Source organism: Ursus americanus, chromosome 5 (genome assembly GCF_024610735.1).
Source record: "Ursus americanus isolate L20-20 chromosome 5, mUrsAme1.1.p, whole genome shotgun sequence".
Classification (NCBI taxonomy): domain Eukaryota; kingdom Metazoa; phylum Chordata; class Mammalia; order Carnivora; family Ursidae; genus Ursus; species Ursus americanus.
The window spans coordinates 28,666,833-28,688,359 of record NC_142131.1 but is presented as its reverse complement, the minus strand read 5'-3'; the positions used below and the strand labels follow the sequence as shown (position 1 = coordinate 28,688,359).

The window sequence follows — 21,527 nt, the reverse complement described above, 5'->3', positions numbered from 1 at the left end:
ATGTCTAATGGAGTCAAATTTCCAGAAACTGCACATGAGGAAGGAAGAGAAATGAGTGTTTTCTAGTAAGGATCAGTGAAACTTGTCTCAGTCCGTGTGGTTTAGCCTGAGATGGGCAGTCCCAGGGTTAAAGGATTAGCCCTTTATGATTCTGCTGACCAGAAGGCATGAAGTGTGGTTTTAATCTCAACTCTGTCCTTAGCTGGTGGTGTCCCTGATGCCTCTACCCTCTCCACTTGATCTTACTACTTTTCTCTGTAGGTTCCATCATGACCTCCCTGTTCTCCTGCTCAGAGCCCGGAAGTACGTGAAGTTGCCCCACTGCTGCTCAGCCTAACCCTTTCTCTGCACTCTTCCAAATCGGCAAAGTTATTGGTAATGAAGTGAGATATTTCTTTCCTCACATGAGGCAGAGCTATCTGTTCTCAATTCCTCGCTGTGCTTCTAATGGTAATAGCTCTTTACTTAGTTTCCTCTCTATTACAGCCTTCCTATCCCTAGGAATTTGGCATGAGTTTCTTTTTTTTTTTTTTTTAAAGATTTTATTTATTTATTTGACAGAGATAAAGACAGCCAGCGAGAGAGGGAACACAAGCAGGCGGAGTGGGAGAGGAAGAAGCAGGCTCATAGCGGAGGAGCCTGATGTGGGGCTCGATCCCATAACGCCGGGATCACGCCCTGAGCCAAAGGCAGACGCTTAACCGCTGTGCCACCCAGGCGCCCCTTGGCATGAGTTTCTGAGGGCTGGACCAGAAGGCAAAGGAGTGATGCATTTCATGATGTATCCAGAATTATCCTCCCTCTCGGGCCTTATACCCTGTCCATAAACAAGCCTGGGCTCTCTCATTCCCTCCTCTGGGGTTGAACTCTTTTCACACCAAGCACGTTGTCTGTGAGAGGATAAAGGAAGAATTTTTGTTCCTCAGTGGCTTCAGGGCCTCAGGCCTAGAGTGGGCTGTCAGCATCTCCCACTGTCCTTCCCATAATGTTTCTCGGTCCTATTGTGGTTGCGCTCTGGTGAGTCTGTTTGACGGCTACCCTGACATGTTTAGACCTGTCTGAGTTCTCAACTTCTTAACTAGATAGAGCTAATGCTCTGGGACCCTCACTCCACTGATTTAGAAATTATTGGACTTGATTATTTATGTGTTAACATTCATTTTAAAAATTTGACATCACCAAATCTCCATTGACTTTACGTTTCAAATTCATTTGTGTACCAAACTACAATTTAATCAAGAAACTGGTCTAATACCCTTGTGAAAATGTGATTAATTTCTTCAGAATCTTGCCTGATGACAAAGATGTTCTCTATTCTTATTTTACCATCACTGATCTTTTTGTGCCCTTTATGGTGACAAGTGGGTGACAAAGCAGGCAAAGGGAAGGCAAATTGTTTTCTAATTTTGTTTTTTATACAGAAATTTCATTGTCCTTAAAAAAACTTTTTAGATCTTTGCTACAGCTTTTATGTACTATGATAAAATACAGCATAATGTGGCAAAAATTCAGAATATATTGTAAAAACTATTATTTACAATGCAAGTAATGAAAAAAGATTAGAAAACTGTTAGGTGAATGCAAATCTGATGTGAAAGAAATTTCTTTGGCTTTAAGTATACCTGTCCATGAAATCATTCAGCTTCAGCATTATACCTGATGGTATACTGGTTATCAAGAATGTGAAAATAATCAAGGTGTGGTGTGTGCCCCAGTGGTATATGTAATATGGAGGGGGACAGAAATATGCCAAGAGGGGTGATAGACATCATTGGAGCCCAAGGTCACATTGCTTTGGCAACCTCTGACTTGAGGTCAGAGATAGTAACCATGTACGTTGATGGCTTCTTACTACTAGTGTTCACTGAGTTTCTGAGCTTTACTGCCTCAGGGATTGCCTGTGTGTGTGTGTGTGTGTGTGTGTGTGTGTATGTGTGTGTGTGTAATTAACATGCCTGGAAAGATCCCTACCAATAAGGAATAGGAGTTGGTGGATAAATGTTTCTGTCCTTCAGAGGACAATTATAAGGAACATTCTACATGGTTCCTCAGAGGATCCCCACTGGAAATGAGCCCCAATTACTTACAGTTATAAATTGCTTAATAATTCATTTATTGGAGGGATGTCTGGGTGGCTCAGTCAGTTAAGTGTCCATCTCTTGGTTTTGGCTTAGGTCATGACCTTGGGTTGTGGGATCAGACCCCACACCGGGTTCCATACTCAGCTCAGAGTCTGATAAAAATTCTCTCCCTCTCCCTCTGCCCCTCCTCCTGCTTGTGCTGTCTCTCACTCTCTCAAATAAATAAATAACAATTTTTAAAAAATAATTCGTTTATTGGATTTTCCTCTTTAGCTGTCTTCTTCCCTCTCTCTCACTCTTGCTTCCTGGGAACACCACCCAAATAAGCTACTTATACCCAAGTTCCTTGTCACTTTCACCCAAATCAAGGTCCTGGTTTTGTCAGAATCCAATTTTTGCATTACCAATATAAAGTAGTGATTTCTATAGATGATAAATATATAAACAGAATTCTCTGGTTCTGTAGAGAATGGATCAACTAATTCCTTGAGTAGGAGTTGCCAGGTAGAGGTCAATTGCAGGAGCCAAAAAAGGGGAGAAGTTTGAAATTGATAGTTGAAAGATAAGGTTCTCCAATTTCTTTTTTTTTTTTTTAAAGACTTTATTTATTTATTTGACAGAGATAGAGACAGCCAGCGAAAGAGGGAACACAAGCAGGGGCAGTGGGAGAGGAAGAAGCAGGCTCATAGTGGAGGAGCCTGATGTGGGGCTCGATCCCATAACGCCGGGATCACGCCCTGAGCCGAAGGCAGACGCTTAACCGCTGTGCCACCCAGGTGCCCCAAAGTTCTCCAATTTCTTTAACTATTGCTCAATATGAGATAGCTAGTCCTATTACGATACAATGGAGGCTAAATTGCATATCTCCTGTTATTTGAATGAGTTATGTTTGCCTAAGACCTTGTGGGCTTTTGGGAGGAGTCAACAAGACAAGCTGGAGCTAATGCCCAGTCCTTGGACTAAGCAGTTTTTAGAACCAAGAATATGAACAAATCTTAGCTTTGACCTTAGAAACCATCTCTTGATTCATGAGGATGGTTAAAGGTAGGAGAATGTCACAATGGCCAGGCTTGGTCCAGGGATATTGGTGTGGTTAAAAAGAAAAGAACAGTTTGCTTGCAACACTGTGTGGTGGTTTTCTACGGTCTTGTAACCAAGCTCCTAGGGCAATGTGTCAGGTTCCATGAGAAAGGGGCTGTGGAAATGTAAAGAGAGGGTCAAAAGATAAAGTTGTGATTCATCGAAGCATCGCATCGCAAAAAAACCCCAAAAAAACAAAACAAACTAAAATCGTGGAAACCTCCCTCTGTAAGGCCCATCCCCCAGCAGAACCCAGTGCCTTGGCTAAGATGTCTAAAGTGTATGAGATTTGAGCAGGACTGGTGTTCATGGGAGGAAAAAATATCCTCCCTTAGCCCCAAGGCCTAAGACCATACCAAGAGACAGGCAGAAAACTCCTGAGGATGCAAATGGTGGGAAAGCAGCTGTGGCAGCTGCCCCAAGGACTGTTTCAATGAAGGGAAGTGATGTGGCAGGGATGGGGGAGAACCTTGGTTCTCAGACTCAGAGACTATGGATATAGTTATCCACATCCCTGTCAGTATTTCTCCCCAGTCATCTGGCAGTTGGACATTGGGTTACAACGGCATACTTAACAAACCAACAAGATTATGCCACTTCTCTTAAAAAACAAAAAACAAAAAACCCAGACAAAAAGAACCCAACATGGAATTCTGTCCTTGGGCAATATAATAAAGTCTAATGTAGAATGCAAGGACAAACAATACAAACCCTCAGATATGAGGCCTCTATTTCACATAATTCTTTAAATAACATTTAGATTCACTTCAACTCAATTCACTTCAAATATAATAATATTTGCTTCCCAAAGGTATATTGTATAGGAGAAAATGTATGTTGAGTCTCCAGCATTTCAGGGCCTGACACATGCCAGACGTGCAAGAAACTTTACCTGTCTCTACTATCTCTTCCCTCTTTAGAATAGCTATTCTAAATAAAACTGATTTCTTTTTAAAAATTCTCAGTATTAAACAGGGAGAAAATTAACCTTTCTATAAAAACCCAATAGTCAGATTTGGGGTATTTCTTTTGGGAGATTAGAAAATGGGTTAGATTGCTGTGATTATTTCCTCTTTTACAAGAGTTCCCTGAAGATTTATGCCTAATTTGTAACTTAAGAATTGTAAACTGTCCTTATTTTGAAGACTTTTATGAAACTGCACAGACATTAGGTAATATCAAGTGTGATTATATAATTTATGGTTCATGGAAAAAAACCCAAAATCAGTTTTCTGAAAACATACCTAGATAAAAATAACAGTAGTCCTTGTTCTGTTTCTCACACTACAGTGTCCAAAGGAGTTACAGGACTGTAACACTTATTTCACTACTTTACTCTATTTATATTTTACTATATATATATCACTATGTATTATTTTACTATTACTATATTACTATAATACTACATAATTTACTATATATACTATAATATATAATATAGTATGTATTATATAATTTACTTAAGTTTATATATTTTACTATGACATTATTTTACTTTATTTTCCTTTTTTATAGTATTTTAAATATGATCACAGGTAAACGCCTCAATATTTAAGTATACTTATGTGTGTGTATAACATACATATATGTATAATAATGTCTTGCAAAATGCATTTTGCCTTGCAAAATGAGGATGATTTCACCATGACTTTTTTTTTTTTTAAAGGATTTTATTTATTTACTTGAGACAGAGATACAGAGAGAGAGAAAGCATGAGCAGGGGGAGGGGGAGAGGGAGAGGGAGAGGGAGAAGCAGACTCTCTGCTGAGCCAGGAGCCTGATGTGGGGCTCGCTGTGGGACTCTATCCCAGGGTGCAGGGATCACGACCTGAGCCGAAGGCAGACGCGTAACCATCTGAACCACCCAGGCGCCCCTCACCATAATGTTTTTTTTTTTTTTTAATAATGATTTTTTATTATATTATGTTAGTCACCATACAGTACATCCCCGGTTTTCGATGTAAGGCTCGATGATTCATTAGTTGTGTATAACACCCAGTGCACCATGCAATACGTGCCCTCCTTACTACCCATCACCGGTCTATCCCATTCCCCCACCCCCCTCCCCTCTGTAGCCCTCAGTTTGTTTCTCATAGTCCATAGTCTCTCATGTTTCATTCCCCCTTCTGATTACCCCCCCTTTCTTTATCCCTTTCTTCCCCTACTGATCATTCTAGTTCTTATGTTCCATAGATGAGAGAAATCATATGATAGTTGTCTTTCTCTGCTTGACTTATTTCACTAAGCATTATCTCCTCCAGTGCCGTCCATGTTGTAGCAAATGTTGAGAACTCGTTCTTTCTGATTGCTGAGTAATATTCCATTGTATATATGGACCACAACTTCTTAATCCAGTCATCTGTTGCAGGGCATCTCGGCTCCTTCCACGATTTAGCTATTGTGGACAATGTTGCTATGAACATTGGGGTGCATATGGCCCTTCTCTTCACTACGTCTGTATCTTTTCACCATAATGTTCTTATGCAGACTCTTCTAAGCCAGTAAAATGAACTCTACAGTTGGTTTTTTTTTTTTAATATTTTATTTATTTATTTGAGCGAGAGTGAGCGAGAGAGAGAGCAGGAGGAAGGGGGAGGAGCAGAGCGAGAGGGAGAAGCAGGTTCCCCAGTGACACAGATGCTTAACAAACTGATCCCACCCAGGTGCCCCTACAATTAGTTCTTGCATCTCATTGGCCCAAAACATTTACAATGTTTCTATGATGTCGTTGTTTGGAATTCAGAGTTTCAATCCAGAAGACTTGCACCACTCTGTTTATATTGACTACTAAAATGGTTGTTCCTAATCTTATATTTGGGCTTATTCTGAGCAAAGATGCTATGTGGGATTCTCTTTTATAAATTAAGAAATGTTAATACCACCAACCAAATCTATCTACTTAATGTCTGAAATGTGAGTCAAGAGAAGGGAGTTCTGTTCCTAGTTCCTCTATTCACTCACTCCCTTTGCCACTGAGGCAAATGACTTCACCTGTCCAAAGTCAGTTCTTCGTCTGTCATGAAAGAGCTAAACTCCCTTTCATTTCTCATGTCCTAGGAGTCTAGATTTCATGAAAGCTAATCAATAAGCTCACCCATGAGCCATATATGTGAACATCCTTATATCAGGGTTCTTGAAGTGTGGTCAGCATATCACCTCTATCAGAATCACCTGGAGTCCTTTAAAAATGCTGATCTTGCAACTGTCAAAGGGAATAAATTAGACGCATAGCTGTTGATTTGGAGGGCCATGTTTCCCAACGCTTTTCACTTCTATAGTCATGGTACACATACAAAGTGAGAATATTAGGACCCCTTGGCTGGCTTAGTCAGAAGAGCATGGGTAAGTTCAAGCCCCACATTTGGGGTATAGATTACTTAAATATATAAATAAAAACTTTAAAAAGTGATAATATTTATGCGGTGTTTTGGGGTAAGAAAGCTTAAACTGTCTCTTTGCTAATGCACACTTCACAGAGAAACTGCCAGAAGTATCATTGAGTGGGAAAAAGAAGTTGCAGGAAAATATTATATATGATCCATTTTCAAGACAATGCCAAAACTATGTATATGTAATATGTCTACATGAATATGTATTACGTATTTGTGTATGATCATGTATTATATTATGTGCATGTAGATATACAATGTTATAAGAATGTTGAAAAGATCATACTAGGTTGTTAAAGTAGGGGAAGAGGGAAGGGAAAACAGAATAAAGAGAAAAAAGTGAGAACACCAGTATGTATGCTATGAATCCACTTACGCATTTATGTAAAATAATGGATTTGTGTATAAAGACATTAAAAAAATTAAAAATGCAGATCCAGGGCCCCTAGCTGAGATTCCCTAAAGCAGAATTTAAAAGATAGGAAATGTGCAGAGGTGGGTGTCTGCATCATTAACAAGAATTCCAAGCGATTCTCTAACAGTAAAGTCTGTAAGTCTTTGCATTAGGTGCTAATATCATTAGCTGTAAACACAGTGTATTGGAAATTTCCATCCTGCAATGCAGGCTAAGCTGATACTCATTGTCTTGGAACATAGTAGAAGCATAATAAATAGCTTCTGATTATTTGAGTCATTTGGAGGACAGGTGGAGGGAGTGAGGGCCAAAGTGGTGAGACAAGTAGATCAGGTGGGCGAGGTCAAGCTCAGAAGGGATGAGGAAAAAAGCACGTAACAACAATGGGCTGGGCCCCCTTACCATTTTCAGACATTCAACCAATCTTTGTTAGGCACTAAATACATGCAGGACACATTTTCTAGCTCTTACATAATTCCCAAATAACCCTTCACAGATTCAAAGATATTAAGGGATAGCACTAGTATCAGAACTGGGATTTGAACCCGGCACATGTTTTGAGCACTAAACTAATGAACCAGACACAAGGCAGCTGCTTAGGATAGGGTGGTGAGTACAATAGCTAGCTCTTTCTCATATCTAAAATCTTGAAGCTCTGCCATGACCATCTCTGTCGTCACTTATTAGTTGAGCCTCCTAGTCAGGTGCCTAGAAGCAGCTTCTTTGTCCCATATTTCAACTTGGATCCTGCCAAAAAGAGATTATAGTAAATGTGTTTTTTTGGTCATCATCCCTAGAGCTAGTGTTTTCACAGTGGGGAAGAAGTATCATTTCCCAGGTGACTTTGCAGAGTGCACCCCCCCCCCGCGCCCCGCCACCTAAGAAGACTAATTCTAGTTTCTTTCCCCCAAATCTTAGGCACCTACCAAGTGAGAATTCTGAGATGCAGCTCTTCGTCGCTGCATCTGCTACGTGCTTTTCTGTTAGAGCAGAAAAATGAATGTGGGGAAGGGGATGCCCTCTCATTAAGTTCAGGGGTAGAACAACAAATTGTACAAAAATTCTTTATGCCTACCCATTTTTCTGTGACCTCATCCCTGGTGTTGGGGGCTGTTGAGGAAAAAAAAAATCAGAGGTGTATATTTTGCGCCCAAATGCCTTAAAGTTAAAAACAACAACAACAAAACATCCTTTTATCACCCACTAGCCACTAACATTAACTTGCGGATCTTGATTTCTGAATTCGTGTCACCCTCACCCCAGCCTAATTCATTTCCGGAGAAGTAGCCATTTTGCAGATTCCGGAGAATGGGAGCAGGGGCTGGACCCTGATACTAGATCTTCCCTCTTTCCCAAACCTCTGTGGAGCCAATCCGGATCAGTAACGCGAGACTGGTCTCCGTGATTTGTCAGTAACCTAGAGTCCAGGGACCGGAAGACGGGAGGCTGAGATTCCCAGGTGGGGTCGAGTGGGGTTTGTGTGTGCGGAACTCATTAGCAAGGTCAGGGCCCCACGGGACGTTATCTTTGGAATCAGGTGAGGAGCTTCCCCAGCTGCCGGAGCGTCTCCAGCCCCGTGCTGGAAGCGTGGTTAAATAGCTGCTCCCTCCCCAGTTGTGCAGCCTACGTTTCAGGCTGCCTTCCCAACCTGGGGAAATGGGGTCAGTGTGTGTCTTTCTTGCTCACAAAGTACCACCTCTTCCCCAAGTCACGTTCGATCACAGGGAGCCGATCTTAAATGGACAGTAATATAATTAAGTCCAGCCAAACGCATTCCTCATCAAGACGCGGAATCTCAGGCCCCCGAAACGTAGGACGGGTCACCTCGGCTCTCCGCTCCCGGCTCCCTCCGCCCCTAATCCCCACTCGGTCGTAGCCAAAGCCCGGAACGCTGGATCCAGGCCCGGGAGAACGGGACAGCGAACGGGAGCGGCGCCGCCGGCCGGGAGCCCGTGGCACCGGGCATGCTCAGTGGCGCGGCCGGCTGGGTGGCCCCGAGAGCTGCACCCGGATCTGCTCGGCGGCGGCGGCGGCGACGTGAGCGCGCAGGGGGGCGGCGGCCTCGCCTCGTCTCCCTCTCTGCGCCTGGGTCCGGTGGGTGACGCCAAGCGCGAGAGAGATGTCGGATTTCGACAGTAACCCGTTTGCGGACCCGGATCTCAACAACCCTTTCAAGGTGAGCGTGTGGTCCCCAGCAGTTTCCCGTCGCCGCGACGCGTCGTTGTTTGTGAAAACGACAAGTTCCTTCGCGCCCACTGAGCCCGCCCCTCGGTTCCCCTCAGCCGCCTAGACTGGGGCTCCGGGCCGCCGCACCCCATTTGGGGGTCGCGCCACGGCCCTCGCACCGCTCGTTTGGGGGTTGGAGTGGAACGTCTTCAGCTCCCTCTCCCGCCGCCCCCTCCGCACATTCCCGGCTGGGGAGGATCGTGCCGTCGCCCGGGAGTGGGCCCGGGCGTCGGGAGGGTTCCTGGCCCGTCTCTCGGGAGCGAGGAGAGTAGAGCTCAAGGCAGGTGGAGTTGTCACTTGACCGGAGAGTGTGGCCGGCCGGACCCGGGCGGGGGCCGGGAGGCGGCGGAGGGGATTGCCTTCGGGTGGGGTTGTCATGGGGACCCGCGGCGGCGACGAAGAGCTGCGTGGGGTGATGGCAGAGGTGTAGAAGAGAGGTGAGGGCACCGAGTACGCTGCAATAAAAAAAAATAATAAAAAAAAAAAAGGTTGTGTTTTTATTTTTTAAACTTGTGTTGCGCCCACATACCACCAGCGGCGCTATCCCCCCCCCAAATTTGGTTGAGGTTGAGAGTACTGATACCAAAGCAGAAGTGAAAAATAAATAAACACACCTGGAAAACAATAGTGCACGTGGACGACCATCTTCTTACCTAACTGCTATTAGTAAGGTGAATGACGGGATGTTTTCCAAGCTCCTACCTAGTGCGTCACCGGTTCTCTGGGCTGTGTGAGGATAGCATTTCCTACGTGAGCTTCTTTCCTTCTTGGAGTCAACCTTATCAACCCCAGCTTCGGAAGGGCTTGGCACAGAAAACGGGCAAATGAGGGAGGCTAAGATGTTTATGATCTGTGCTTAAACTAATGCAACATCTGAGTAAATACCTATTTAAAGAATAGTAGTCTAGGTTTCTTAAGGAGCTCAGTTGCTTACACGTGTAATTTGTTTCCAGGTGTTGGTCGAAGTTTATTAATTTTTTCTGGATATATGCAGTAGTAACTTTAATTTGTAGTCACACAAAATGAAAGTAACATTATTTTGTGGTCACACAGTGCCACTTCTGCCTTGAGTTTACAACTCATTATTCTGGCTTTGTCTCTTACTGTGAATCCTGGAAGGGGCTGGCACCTGTCTGGCTCAGTCCGTGGAGCATGCTGCTCTTGGGGTTGTGAATTCAAGACCCATGTTGGGTGTAGAAATAACTTAAAAATAAAATCTTAAAAAAAGAATCCTGGAAGGGGAAATAGCCCTTTTTAAAATTATTGGCCTTTTAATTTCATGGAGGATTATTATAATTAAATCCTGGTTATTGACAACCTGATTCACTGTGTAGGAATGTAGAGTAGACTCAGTCTACTATCACTTTGTTCCTAGTGTCCTATAAGAAAATACTGTGCAACCGGCCTGGAACTTTCAGGCTTTCATAGCTGATAGGGCTACTCTTTAAGGAAAGTACTCCCCCCTCCCCCGTTTAGTATTTGGTGTTCCATCATTCCATGTTGTGGAAAATCAGGTTATTCTTTAATCATAGACATTCTAAACAAACGTTTCATAACTTGCAAAATAGGTGTTATTTAAAAATATTTGGAAGGTATAATATTAAGGACCTGTTAGCTTTTCCTAATTCAGATAATTTGTTGATGTTGTTTATTCCGCATCTGACAGTTTGACTATTTTCTGTTTGGTCATTCCATTTCGTGGCTCATTTTATATAGCTGATTCCCTTCTTAGGGCAAGACGTGTTTTCTTCTTAACCTGGACTGCTCTTTTGTGACATCTCATGTTGCCATGACACTTTGCTATTCAGCCGTATGTATGGTCATTGTAGTAATTCTAAACCCAAAAGTGGTTTTATTTTTATTTTTAAATTTTTTTCCAAAAGTAGTTTTAAAGATTCATTTATTTTAAGAGAGGTGAGAGGGAAGCACGTGCGAGGGGCAGGGGCAGAGGGAGAGGTTTTTGGTGACTGTCGCATCATTGCCTATCTGACCCTTTGTCTTTCCATTTGTGTCCACCTGCCCTGCTTCTTAAAGTGAAGCTTTACATCTGCTGATTCTTATTTCTTATGTGTGATTTTTTCAAATAGCATTTCTGGTCCTCTCTACTTAAATATAAAAGTTCCTGGCTTTATCTTTTTGTTAACTTATGATCATCTTTCTTTTCAGATCTGTTCTAATTTTCAGTATTGCAATATTAAAAAATTTCATATTTTCAAAATATGATATTTCACATTTTGCAACCATTGTAACTTCTTCTTGGTTAAAAGCTCTTTGATTTTTGGGGTGCTGAGTGGCTCAGTCACTTAAGAATCCGACTCTTCATTTCAGCTCAGGTCATGATCTCAGAGTTGGGAGATCGAGCCTGCTTAGGATTCTCTCTTCCTCTGTCCCTCCCCCCACTCCTCTCTGTCCCTCTCTGAAAAAAAAACAAAACAAAACCCCCCAAACCATAAAACAAAACCTATTAGATTTTTTTGAAGTTTTTAAATTCTAGTTAGTATATAGTGTCATATTAGTTTCATTAGAATTTCATGATTCATCACTTAAATACAACACCACAACTAGTGCCCTCTTTAATACCCATCACCCATTTAACCCATCCCCCTGCCCGCCTCCCCTCCAGCTAACCCTCAGTTTGTTTTCTAAAATTAAGACTCTGTTTTGCTGTTTGCCTCTTTTCCCCCATGTTAATCTGTTTCTTTCTTTCTTTTTTTTTTTTTTAAAGATTTTATTTATTTACTTAACAGAGAGAGACAGCCAGCGAGAGAGGGAACACAAGCAGGGGGAGTGGGAGAGAAAGAAGCCGGCTCCCATCGGAGGAGCCTGATGTGGGGCTCCGTCCCACAACGCCGGGATCACGCCCTGAGCCGAAGGCAGACGCTTAACGACTGAGCCACTCAGGCGCCCCTAATCTGTTTATTTCTTAAATTCCACATGAGTGAAAGCACATGGAATTTAACTTGTTTTGCTTAGCATAATATACTGTAGCTCCATCCACGTTGTTTCATTTTTTGATGTCTGAGTATTATTCCATTGTAGATATGCACCACAACTTCTTTATCCACTAGTCAGTGAACATTTGGGCACTTTCCATAATTTGGCTATTGTTGATAATGCTGATATAAACATCCGGGTGCATATGTTCCTTTGAATCAGTATTTTGGGGTTCCTTTGGGTAAATACCTAATAGTGCAATTGCTGGGTCGTAGGGTAGTTCTATTTTCAACTTTTTGAGGAATCCCCATACTGTTTTCCAGAGTGGCTGCACTAGTTTGCATTCCTACCAACAGTACTTTCTCTATATCCTTGCCAGCACTTGTTTCCTGTTAATTTTAATTTTGCCAGTTTTAGCCATTCTGCCTGGTGTGCAGTGATACGTCATAGTAGTTTTGATTTGAATTTCGCTGATGTTGAGTGATGGTGGGCATCTTTTCATGTGTCTGTTGGCCATCTGGATGTGTTCTTTGGAAAAATGTCTATTCATGGCTTCTGCCTGTTTCTTGGCTGGATTATTTGTTTTTTGGGTGTTGAGTTTGAGGAGTTCTTTATAGATTTTGGGCACTAACCCTTTATCAGTTATGTCATTTGTAAATATCTTCTCCCATCCTGAAGGTTGCCTTTTACTTTTGTTGATTGTTTCCTTTGCTGTGTAGCTTTTTATCTTTTTTTTTTTTTAAAGAGTTTTTATTTATTTGACAGAGATAGAGACAGCCAGCGAGAGAGGGAACACAGGGGGAGTGGGAGAGGAAGAAGCAGGCTTTCAGCGGAGGAGCCTGATGTGGGGCTCGATCCCAGAACGCCGGGATCACGCCCTGAGCCGAAGGCAGACGCTTAATGACTGAGCCACCCAGGCGCCCCTGGGAGCTTTTTATCTTGATGAAGTCCCAGTAGTTCATTTTTGCTTTTGTTTCTCTTGCCTCCATGTTACAGCCGATGTCAAAGAGGTTGCTGCCTGTGTTCTGTAGGATTTTGATGTTTCCTGTCTCACATTTAGATCTTTAATCCATTTTGAATTTATTTTTGAGTATGGTGTAATAAAGTGGTCCAGTTTCATTCTTTTGCATGTAACTGTTCAGTTTTCCCAACACCATTTGTTGAAGAGACTGTTTTCCATTGGGTATTTTTTCCTGTTTTGTCGATTAGTTGACTATAGAGTTGTGGGTCCATTTCTGGGTTCTCTATTCTGTTCCATTGATCTATGTGTCTGTTTTTGTGCCAATATCATACTGTCTTGATCACTACAGCTTTGCCATATAACTTGAAGTCTAGAATTGTGATGCTTTCAGCTTTACTTCTCTTTTTCAAGACTGCTTTGGCTATTTTGGGTATTTTGTGGTTCCATACAAATTTCAGGATTGTTAGTTCTAGCTCTGTGGAAAATGCTGGTGGTATTCTGATAGGGATTGCTTTGAATGTGTAGATAGCTTTGGGTATCATAGGCATTTTAACAGTAATTGTTCTTCCAATCCATAAGCATGGGATGTTTTTCCATTTCTTTGTGTCCTCTTCAATTTTCTTCATAAGTATTCCATAGTTTTCAGAGTACAGATCTTTTACCTCTTTGGTTAGGTTTATTCCTAGGTGTCTTAGGGTTTTTTTGTGCAATTGTAAGTGGGATTGATTCACTGATTTCTTTTTTTTTTTTTTTTTGCTGCTTCATTATTGGTGTATAGAAATGGCACAGTTCTCTGTAAGTTGATTTTGTATCCTGCAACTTTAGTGAATTTGTGTATCAATTATAGCAATTTTTTTGGTAGAGTCTTTTGGATTTCCTGTTGGGTATCACGTTTTCTGTTAATGGTGAAAATTTGATTTCTTCCTTGCTGATTTGGATGCCTTTTATTTCTTTTTGTTGTCTGATTGCTGAGGCTAGGCCTTCCAGTATTATGTTAAATGACAATGGTAAGAGTGGACATCCCTGTCTTGTTCCTGACCATAGAGGAAAAGCAGTCAGTCTTTGCCCATTGAGGATGATATTCGCTGTAGGTCTTTTGTATGTGGCCTTTATGATGTTGAGGTATGTTCCATCTATCCGTACTTTGTTGAGAGTTTTTCTCAGGAAAGGATACTGTATTTTGTCAAATGTTTTTTCTGCACCTATTCACAGGATCATATGGTTCTTACTCTTTGTTTTATTACTTCGGTGTATCCCATTGATTGATTTGTGATCATCCAAGCACCCTTGCAGCCCAGGAATAAATCCCATCTGATTGTGATGGATGACTCTTTTAATGTACCATTGGATTCAGTTTGCTAGTATTTTGTTGAGAATTTTTGCATTCATGTTCATCAGTGATACTGGCCTGTAATTCTCTTTTTTAGTTGTCTGGTTTTGGAATCAAGGTGATGCTGGCCTCGTAGAATGAGTTTGGAAATTTTGCTTCCATCTCTATTACCGGGAACAGTTTGAGAAGAATAAGTATTAACTCTTCTTTAAGTGTTTGCTAGAATTCCCTAGGAAGATGTCTGGTCCTGGACTTTTGTTTGTTGGGGGACTTTGATTACTGATTCAATTTCTTTGCTGGTTATTGGTCTGCTTAATTTTTCTATTTCTTCCTGGTTCAGTTTATATGTTTCTAGGAATTTATCCATTTCTACCAGTTTGCCCAGTTTATTGGCATATAATTTTTCATACTACTCTCATAATTGTTTTATTTCTGTGGTGTTGGTTGTGATCTCTCTCATTTGTGGTTTTTTTTTTTTTTTCAGGATTTTATTATTTTAGAGTGAGCGTGAGCAGGGGGAGGAACGGAGGGACAGAGGGAGAGGGAGAGAGAGAATCTCAAGCAGACTCCAGGCTGAGCACAGAGCTAGACATGGGGCTCGGTCCCATGACCCTGAGATCATGACCTGAGCTAAAATCGAGGTCGGATGCTTAACCGACTGAGCCACCTGGGTGCCCCATCGTGATTTTATTTATTTGGGTCCTTTCTCTTTTCTTTTTGATAAGTCTGGCAAGGGGGTTATCAATTTTATTCTTTCTAAGAACCAGCTCCTGGTTTCATTGATCTGTTCTGTTTTTTTATTCTTTTGTTTATTTCTATATCATTTATTTCTGCTCTAATCTTTATTCCCTTTTTCTGCTGGTTTTAGGCTTCATTTCTTTTTCTAGTCCCTGTAGGTGTAAGGTTAGGTTGTATATTTGAGATTTTTCTTGCTTCTTGAGGTTGGCCTGTATTGCTATATAATTCTCTCTTATGACTGCTTTTGTTGCATCCCAAAGATTTTGGACTATCATGTTTTCATTTTCATTTGTTTCCATGTATTTTTTTTTTTATTCTTTAATTTCCTGGTTGACCCATTCATTCTTTAGTAGGATGTTCTTTAACTCCATGTATTGGTGATCTTGCCAAATTTTTTCTTGTGGTTGATGTCAAGTTTCATAGCACTGTGGTTGGAAAATATGCATGGTATGATCTCAGTCTTTCTGTATTTGTTGAGGCCTGATTTGTGACCCAGTATGTGATCTCTTCTGGAGAATGTCCCATGTGCACTTAGAATGTGTATTCTGCTTTAAGATGAAATGTTCTGAATATATCTGTTAAGTCCATCTGGTCCCATGTATCATTCAAAGCCATTGTTTCCTTGTTGATTTTCTGCTTAGATGACCTGTTCATTGCTGTAAATGGGGTGTTAAAATCCTCCACTATTATCATTATCAATGAGTTCCTTTATGTTTGTTATTAATTGTTTTATATATTTGGGTGTTCCCAAGTTGGGCACATAAACATTTATAATTGTTAGATCTTCTTGTTGGATAGACCCCTTTGTTATGATATGGTGCCCTTCTTCATCTCTTGTTACAGTCTTTGGTTTAAAATCTAATTTGTCTGATATAAAGATGGATACTCCAGCTTTCTTTTGACATCCATTAGCATGATAAATGGTTCTCCATCAACTCACTTTCAATCTGCAGGTGTCTTTAGGTCTAAAATGAGTCTCTTGTAGGCAGCATATAGTCGGGTCTTATTTTTTAATCCATTCTGATAACCTTTGTCTTTTGATTGGAGCATTTAGTCCATTTACATTCAGTGATTATTGATAAGAATTTAGTGCCATTGTATTACCTGTTAAGTTGTTTCTGGAGATTTTCTGCGTACCTTTCTAGTCTTTGTTGTTTTTGGTCTTTCTCTCCCACTCAGAGTTCCCTTTAACATTTCTTGTAGGACTGATTTAGTGGTCATGAACTCTTTTAGTTTTTGTTTGTCTGGGAAACCCTTTATCTCTTTCTATTTTGAATGACAGCCTTGCTAGATAGAGTATTTTGACTGCATATTTTGCCATTCACGTTGAATGTATCCTACCACTTTCTTCTGGCCTGCCGAGTTTCTGTGGAGAGATCTGCTGCTAACCTTATCTGTCCTCTCTTGTCAGGGATTTTTTTTCTCTTACTGATTTTAGGATTTTTTTCTTCATTTCTGTATTTTGCAAATTTAACCAATTTGTCTTGGTGTTGGCCTGCTTTTGTTGATTTTGATGGGAGTTCTCTCTGCCTTCTGGATTTGAATGTCTGTTTCCTTCCCCAGATTAGAGAAGTTTTCAGCTTTAATTTCCTCAATTAAACCTTCTACCCCATTTTCCCTCTCTTCTTCTGGGACTCCTATGATATGAATAGTACTATGCTTTATGGAGTCTCTAAGTTCCCTAAGTCTGCATTCACGATCTAATATTTTTCTTTTCTTTTCAGCTTCATATTTTCTGTTATTTTATGTTCTGTATCACTTCTTCATTCCTCTGCTTCTTCCATCCTTTGCATCCTTCCATCCATTACATCCATTTGGTTTCATATCTCAGTTATAGTGTTTTTTAGTTCAGCCTGACTAGTTTTTAGGTCTTTGGTTTCGACAGTAAGGGACTCCCTGGTGTCTTCTATGCTTTTTTCAAGCCCACCTGGTATCCTTAGAATTGTTGCTTTAATTCTGGATCGAGGAGCACCTGGGTGGCTCAGTTGGTTAAGCAGCTGACTTCAGCTCAGGTCATGATTTCAGGGTACGGGGATCAAGCCCTATGTTGGGCTCTGTGCTCAGCAGGTGGCGTGGGGGTTGTCTGCTTCTGCCTCTGCCTCTTCCCCCAACTTGTGCTTACGCACTTTCTCTCTCTCAAATAAATTAAATCTTTAAAAAAATAAATTCTGGATTAGGCATATTCTTATGTCTGTTTCAAGTAGATACCTGGCCGTGACCTTTTCTTGTTCTATGGGAGGAACTCCTTTGTCTTGGCATTTTCTTCTTCATCTTCTTCTGTGTGTTAGGAAAGCCTATTATGTTTCCTGTTTCAGAGAGTATTGACTTTATAAAGAAGAGGTCATATACTGTTCAGGGCTTGGCGCTTTAGGAATTGTCTCTGCCGTATGCTTTGTGCACTGTGCTGCTGTGTTTTGCTTGCTCTTTCCCTGAGGTCAGTCCTCTGCAGAGTTTCTCCTTGCCTGCAGTGGCGAGTGTTTGGATGTTGGCCAGAATGTGGTGAGTTTTAACTAGGTGTGCCCTGGTCTGCTTGTTAAAAGAGACCTGATGCTATTTCCACTGAAGAGCTGAAGCTTTGCAGAACTCTGTGGTCAGTAGGTATGGTGTGTGTGTGGGGGGGAGGGGGGGTTGTGCTGGTCTTCTGGGGGAGCGACCTGCCGTGTTAGTTCTCACACTCGCCCGAGAAAAGCAGCACCTGCCCCGCTCACAGGGCAGGGCTTGGTTTATGTCACTGTTGACACTGTGCTGCTCATTGAAGTTAGTTTATGCTGGGGGTTGGGGGAGAGTAATGGCGCCTGCCAACTTGTTTTTCCCCAGAGAGGCAAGCCACCTCTTTTAGATGTGTTCCAAGAAGGGGGAATCATCTCTCTCAGTATGTCCTAGGGGATCTTCAGATCATGCTGTCTGCCCTGGGCTGTCTGTACTCCTTCTTCACAGGAGCACTGCATCACCTGCTAGGCTCCACACCCGCCATGCCATGGGCTCTAAAATTCTAGTGTTTGAGCCCTGTGGTTGTAAAAACTCACAAAAATCAGTCCTTCTCGTTTTCCCAGTCAGTGGCTTTGGGGAAATGTCGTCTTTGTGTGATCCCCTGTGCGCTCTTCTCTCTCTCTCTCTCTCTGTCACCTCTCTCCATGACCAGGGTTTCCTCTGCTCCGAGGCACCCATGATCCTCTTCTTCCCCAAATCATGTCTCCACATCTCCTACCTTCCATGATGTGGCCTTTTATCTCCCTCTATCTATGCAATTTATTCTGTTCTTAGAATGATTTCTTGGGTGTTCAGAATGATTCAATATTTATCTAGCTGAGTTCCAGGGAGCAGGCAAGCCTGGGGTCCTCTTCCTACTCTGCCATCTTAGCTTCTCTGGACTTTACCATTTTTAATGAATGATCATATTACCAGTTTATTATAAAGCTACAATTCAGGAATGGCCCAGCAGAGGAGATGCCTAGGGCAAGGCCTGAGAGGTGAACATCTGGCCTTCCGGCGTGCCTGTCTCCCAGTACCTCCACAGGTTCAACCCAGAAGCTCTCCAAACCCCATCTCATAGGGTAGGCGGAATGAACTAAATGGTCAAAAACTATTTGATTTCTATTGCTTTTTCAGTTCTTCCACATTTCTTTTCCTTCACTTTTATATTAGGAACACTTCTGCCAGCATCTTCATTTGAACTGTCATGAAAATAATTTCTGAGGATAATCTCCTTAGATAATGTAACTGTCATGGGTTACTTGTTTTTATTAGCTGTTGTAAAATAATTGGCAGGATTCAGTTCTTTTTTTTTTTTTCTTTTTTGAGCTCCTTGATTCTCGTGGTTGTGATAGGCTAAATGAAAGAATTGATGGGATTTGAATAGTTTTTATTGTGTATCAAGAAAGTTGGAGTAACTGAAAATATGTAGTAATCTGGAAAATAGATTATTATGTGAATGTTCCTGAGAATCCACTCATGAGTTGTTATAATGTGACTTTAAAACTGGAGAGGAAAAAATCGTTTCCACATAGTCAACATTTTTTAGTTATGTCCCTTGTTCTGTTCACTTATTTATTCAATAGATATTGAAGAAATATATATCCTTAATGTTATTAATCTAACATGTAGACAAAAATGCTTAGAAAGTAAAATAAAAGTAAAATAACCACAGACATTAGTAATACAATATGGCTGTTATAAGTTAGTGTAAATGTTTGAGTAAGTGCCAGAATGAGTGAAGTTTATTCAAAGGAGAGAAAAATTAATAAGTGGTAAGAAAACCTTCATATCTTTTAATATGTTTTAACATATTAATATGCTTATTGGATTGGAAAATTCATTTTGGAAATAACATTTTATGTAGTTTTAAAAAATGAAATCAAATTTTAATAGCTGGAAAAGGAAAATCTTATGATGGATTTATTCAGATCTCGTTCTATGGATGAAAAACCCAGATATAGGATGATTGCCAAATGTGAACTATCTTAATTTCTTCTTGATTAAAACTATTTGATTTTCGTTGCTAACTTGCTCATTATCTTATACCCAGGTGTAGGTGGTTTAGAATTGGCACTAGAATTTAAATCTTATTCCTAGTCTGTTGCTGATGGCACTCTATTTGCTTGTTGATTGCATTTCTGACACCAAATTCTTGTTTTGCATTGGGACTTTGGACTTGAGGCTCTCATGAAGAGACAGCAGAGAGTAGTAGTTAAGGTTTCTGCTCAAGAGTTTAAGAAAAACCCTGAATTTGATCCTGGCTTTGTCACTAACTACCTGTAAGACCTTGGAATGTTACTTAGCCTCTCCATATGTCTGTTTACCCTTCTGTAAAATAAGATTGTAGGACCTTCTCCATAGGGTTGTTAATCGGATTAGATGAACATATATTTAGCTTGTCATAAGTGTTCAATGCGTGGTGGCTTTAATTAGATTATAATAAGTAGTATTAATAGTAATTCAAGAAATTGTAGTTAATTACAGTTAACCATATTCTTAGTTTATTAATTTGGTGAGGTTAATGGCTTTTTAAAAAAAATTGATGTATAGTTGACACACAATGTTACATTAGTTTCAGGTGTACAAATAGTGATTCCACAAATCTATGTTATACTATGCTCATTGCAAGTGTAAGATACCATCTTTCACCTTTCAACACTATTATAATATGATTGATTACATTCCCTATGCTTACTTCCCCAAGACTTACTCCTTTCATAACAGTTCATGTTCCTTTAGACTCTTCGAGGGTGCTAGTATCTGTTGGGTAGGTCATAGTTGAGGAATCAAGGCCAAACATAAGTGGTTTGCCCTAGATCACCCTGCTAGAGCTGACCCAGGTTGTTTGAATTTTAGTGCTTTGTCACTACAAAGCCTTCCTCCCTAATAAAAGAACTCTGTTCTTTTATTTTGGGACTCAAAAATTCTCTTTTAAAAATAATCTCTTAAAAATGGGCTACAATTCACCATTCTGATTTATGATATTTAAGTTACAGTAATACCAGTGGTATCCTGAGGGTTTAGTTGGAGTTGAAAATTGAAAACCTCATCATTAAAAATGACCCATTATTCAAGACTGTTATCTATTTTGTTTTCATTTTCCGTTAGTTGATGTCACTCTTGCCTTATCCATTTAAAATTTGTGACTGGAGATTGGACAGCACTAGGAAAGAATTTTGAGGATTTCTTCTGTGATAGTCTAACATTGCAAACTTTATCTTTGAACATTTATCGGGGGCATAGTAGTAGCATTTTGTGGTCTGGTATTTTATGGTCATGTCAACTGCATAAGTTCATACTCTGTTTTCCTCATGTTGATATTTTTAAAAAGCATGTATTGAGCTGCTGGTTATATTTCATCAAATTAAGATGCATCATTATTTTATTTATCATTTGTCTCAGTTACCTAATGATGTCTAACAAATAATCTCAAAATTTAGTGGCTTAAAACAACAATTTGCTCACTATTTCTGTTATTTGAGCTGGACTAAGTTTGGTAGTTTGTTTTTGAATATTATTGCCTGGAATCACTTACGTCTCTTCAATTATCTGACAGCTTGACTGCACTGGATAGTTTAAGATGTCCTCAACTCAAGTATCTGGCAATTATCTGGGGCTGTCATTGGGGGCAGCAGTTGGTTCTCTTCCGCATGGCTTTTCTACTAAGAATAGCATGTTCTAAGAGGTCAAGAGGGGAAGCTAAAGGCTTCTTGAGTCATTTCTTTTCTGCTACATTCTGTTAGTCAAAGAAGGCACAAAGCCAGACCATATTCAAAAAGGAGTGGAAAGGATTAGATTGTATTCCTTGATGGGAGGAGCTATGTTCTTCCTGATACAAACCTAGGAGCTGAAGAGATATACCCAGCATAAAATGGCGACACAAGTACAGGATAACCCC

The 21,527-nt window shown here is 40.7% G+C and overlaps 1 protein-coding gene across 1 annotated transcript in view; it reads left to right on the top strand.

Annotated features, from left to right (window-relative positions):
* Positions 1-8,407: 8,407 nt before the first annotated feature.
* Positions 8,408-21,527, top strand: part of SCAMP1 (secretory carrier membrane protein 1) — a 116,816-nt gene continuing 103,696 nt past the window's right edge. The window contains exon 1 of the mRNA XM_045796414.2: positions 8,408-9,141. Coding sequence (XP_045652370.1) covers positions 9,085-9,141 — 57 coding nt within the window. The 5' untranslated portion in view covers positions 8,408-9,084. The remainder of the gene's footprint in view (positions 9,142-21,527) is intronic.